The sequence below is a fragment of the Poecilia latipinna genome, unplaced genomic scaffold, assembly GCF_001443285.1.
Source record: "Poecilia latipinna isolate Pla-1442-1.1 unplaced genomic scaffold, P_latipinna-1.0 Scaffold1742, whole genome shotgun sequence".
In the NCBI taxonomy this organism is placed as follows: domain Eukaryota; kingdom Metazoa; phylum Chordata; class Actinopteri; order Cyprinodontiformes; family Poeciliidae; genus Poecilia; species Poecilia latipinna.
Window position 1 is genome coordinate 30,717 of NW_015114358.1, and position 3,670 is coordinate 34,386.

Here is a 3,670-nt window from a genome sequence, read left to right on the forward strand (position 1 = left end):
ACCCCCAGTTTTCTAAGGTTGCTTTTTTTTTTCGGAGAAAGATTTTGGGTTTTAGTATCTCTTCCCCTTTTTTTTTTTTTTTTTTTTTTTGGAGTTTATCGTTCATCTATCGTGAGATCACCCTCCGATACCGGCTCTCGTTTCACAGGAACGGCCCTCGGGACTTTTTCAATTGAGCAAGAAGTGTGGTGAAAGGATATTTACTCACGTGGATGGAGAAAATGTCCACGAGAAAATGGGCTGAAGCTGAAACTGGACATTAATGAGGGGATTTTTCAGAAACAGAATAGCCTCTTTCTGGCCTGATTGAGGGTCTGGTTTTGATGTGATATGCGTGGGAGTTTCTGGGGGTAGGGTGTGGCTGGGGGAGTAAGTGATATCAGGTCAGAGAGAGGAAACTGATGGAGGTCTCTTTGTGAGCTTCAGCGCATGTGGAGTCTGAGAGAGGCTGCAGCTTTGTGTCCGAACACCCGAGGCCACACTGACCGTTTTTAATCATGGTTGCATCGCTTTACAAAGTCACTATCCTCACAGAGATGGACGTTTATTTGCTTTGATTCACATTCGTCTGCCTTGGTGGAGGAGAAAGGAACTAAGGTTAAAGTGAGCAGTTCCTGATCCAGTCATGCTAACTAGAAAATGCTAAAAGTTCAAGTTAGGTCTGATGCAGAAACAATGGAAATTTTTCAAATTAATGCTGCACATGTTAATGTAAGAGGAAACTTTGCTTAAAAACACAGCCAGTGTATATCATCTATACTCATTTGGCTTGAAAAACGTTTTTAAATAAATAGATTTTGGTTCTCTTTCATCTAGTGATTGAATAATTGATGATTTAACCCATTTATCTTAGCTTTACAATTCCCTTCTTCATTTTGTGTATTTTCATAACATTCACATGTGTGTATTTACTCCTTGCTGTGTAAGATCAGTGTGACCTGGGTGTCAACATCAGTGAACTCCAGCTGTCTTTTAAGATGTGAAACCATCTGTTTCAGAGGTTGTGTTGGATAAAGCCTCAGCGGTGCCACGACCTTGGCTCTGGGTCAGTTCTTATTCCCAGTTTGAACCACATGCTGCCATGTTGTCCCAACCTGCTTCCATCTTGTGTCGGTCCGTTTCGTACCCAGGCACGTCACTGGCATATCAGCAGAATGCTCTCTGTAGTTGATCAGGATAAATTGAAACTAAAAATCATACTGTAAACTACAAATTGTCTCAAAGGTCTCCAAGGTGACGAATTATTGGAAGGTTATTAACAAACAGCTCATTTTCATAACCAGGTCCAAATAAAAATAAAAGTTCAAAATTTACAAAGGATCGAAATGAGCAATGGTCCAGGTGTTGCATTCTTTCATTTTTTCTTTCATTTATTTTTCAGAGCCTCATAAATATACCTTGAAACTTATTTTCTGCCAATTTTGTCTATTATTGTCTGTATTTTCTTCACGTTTATGCGTGTATGTTGTGTTAAATCATTAGTTTTCTAATCTGTTAATAAATGATGCTGTTTTGCTTCTCTCATTGGTTGGTATCTCACTTCCTGCCACGCTGTGCCTTTAGTCCACTTTAAGGCGTTTTTACATTTATCTTAAGTAATCTTGTTTTTATTTTATATTATTTTGTTACTAAACTCAGGTAGAAAAATTATCCATCTCTTTAGGTGACTGATATTTCACAACTAAATAGTTTGTTTGGCTGCTCTACCTGGGGTCAGATTATTTATTGTTTAGGTGCAAGAGAAATGTAGTAACCTGTGGAAAAAAAACTACATATATCAACAAATTATAGTTTAAAGCATTTTATGTCTTTCAAAAAGAGTCCATTGACTGGTTGTTTGGTGTTGATCGGATCAGAAGAAAAGATCAAATTGTCAGAACAATAATAGTGTGAAGCATGTCCTTTATTTAAATACATAGTTCTTTGTTCAGAGTTGTTTGTTCACATTTCTCATATTTGTTTCAGGGTACTCCCTGGCATTCCTGTAACTGTTTTGTTGTGCTTAGCTTCCTATTTTGCTTGACATTTAGTTTTTCTATATATATATATATATATATATATATATATATGCAGCTCTGGAAAAAATTAAGTGCAAAACTAAACTGAAGCCCATTGAAAACCTCCTGGGTTTTCCACCAAATATTTTTCCACCAAATATTGATTTCTGAACTCTTCCTAAGTTAAAACATTAATATTGTTGTTTCTGAATGAATATTAACTTGTTTTCTTTGCTTTATTTCAGGTCTGAAAAGCACTGTTCATTTTACTCAAACATATACTCATAAAATGTAAAATCAGAGAAACTGATCATTTTAAGTGGTCTCTTAATTATTTTGCAGAGATGTATATATGTGTGGCAAAAACTGGGATTTCTTACACAAACTAATTGGACATTTTGACTTGTTTAAACCTGAATAAAATAAGTTTTTTAAGAATCGCACCTTTACTGTCTTGGCCTTTACTGTCAATAACAATAGACTTCCAGGTGAATTTCACTGCAGTTAAATGTGCTTGTATGACACCAATACATACAAGCTTTGAGAAAGCATTGGTCCAGTTCATGTCCAGTTGAACAGACGGCATTTCGACCTATAGTCAAATTCAGTTTAATCTTGATATACCTAGAGATATCACCTACCGACATATCTACCTGACAGTGTGGTGAAATGTGCATTGAGTTGGTGATTTTTGAAGCTGCTCCCTACCTTTAACAAGCATGTGACAACAGTGGATAGGAACTACTTCCTTTAGCAGAAAAAAGCTCAGTATTAACGGTCCGGCTTGAGATTTGCATTGCAAGGAAGTAGATGCACAAGAAGACCAAAAGACCTGAAGCAGGGCTCTTGTGACCAGGGGTTTTGATTGGACAGACTGTAGAGGAGAGTATCGTGTTAATCAGTGGCTTCACCTGTAGCTCTGTCCATTGAAGAGACACAGGAATACATCCCATGGAAGGAATGTCACAAAAACCCCAAGGCATTAAATATTAAATTTTAAAGAGCCACTGTGCGCTTTATCCCAGTGAATCAAGAGTTTTCATCAATATTCAGAATTCTGATCATTTGTAACTCGTTTAGCTGCTTAACTCTAAATGTGTATTTATCCATCAATAGTATTTGCAGATTTTTTTGAAGGTTTGATTGATGGATGGTTGGTTGGTTGAATAAGTATTTGAATTTGCTCCTTTTTTCCAGATGAGATCATGCAGCTGGACACCAATCCCCCCCGCGCTGCTGACATCACGGCTGATCTCAGAAAGCAGTTTGCCTTTCTTTCAGGTGACGGCTTCATGTTTTTATCTTGTGGTTACATTTATCTGACAGTAACCAACGTCACTCCTGTTTCCTTTCCTTCAGTGATTATTTGTGCTTAAGCTGTGTTCGATTCATATATGCATACATTGTTTTATCTCTGGACAGTTAATATTTGACATTCAAATGTCATGCCTGTCCCTTTCCCTTTACTTCCTCTCTGACCACAGCGGCAAATACCTTCCGCTTAGTCGCTTCTTTCCTGGACCTATTTTTGACCAAAAATCTCACAGTATGCCTCTTTTTTTTTTTTTTTTTTACTCCATCATCTCCTAGGATAAAAAAAAAAAAAAAAAAACCGCCCCCTTTTTTTTTTTTTGCAGCCTTTTGGGCCCCAGGGCACATGGGAACATTTTGAA

At 37.3% G+C, this 3,670-nt stretch overlaps 1 protein-coding gene across 12 annotated transcripts in view; it reads left to right on the forward strand.

Annotated features, from left to right (window-relative positions):
• The window catches only part of LOC106964959 (guanine nucleotide exchange factor DBS-like), a 44,740-nt gene that overhangs the window by 15,533 nt on the left and 25,537 nt on the right, over positions 1 to 3,670 (forward strand). For all 12 annotated transcript variants that reach the window (XM_015060772.1, XM_015060771.1, XM_015060770.1 and 9 more), the window contains exon 2: positions 3,195 to 3,278. In XM_015060772.1, coding sequence (XP_014916258.1) covers positions 3,195 to 3,278 — 84 coding nt within the window. The remainder of the gene's footprint in view (positions 1 to 3,194; positions 3,279 to 3,670) is intronic.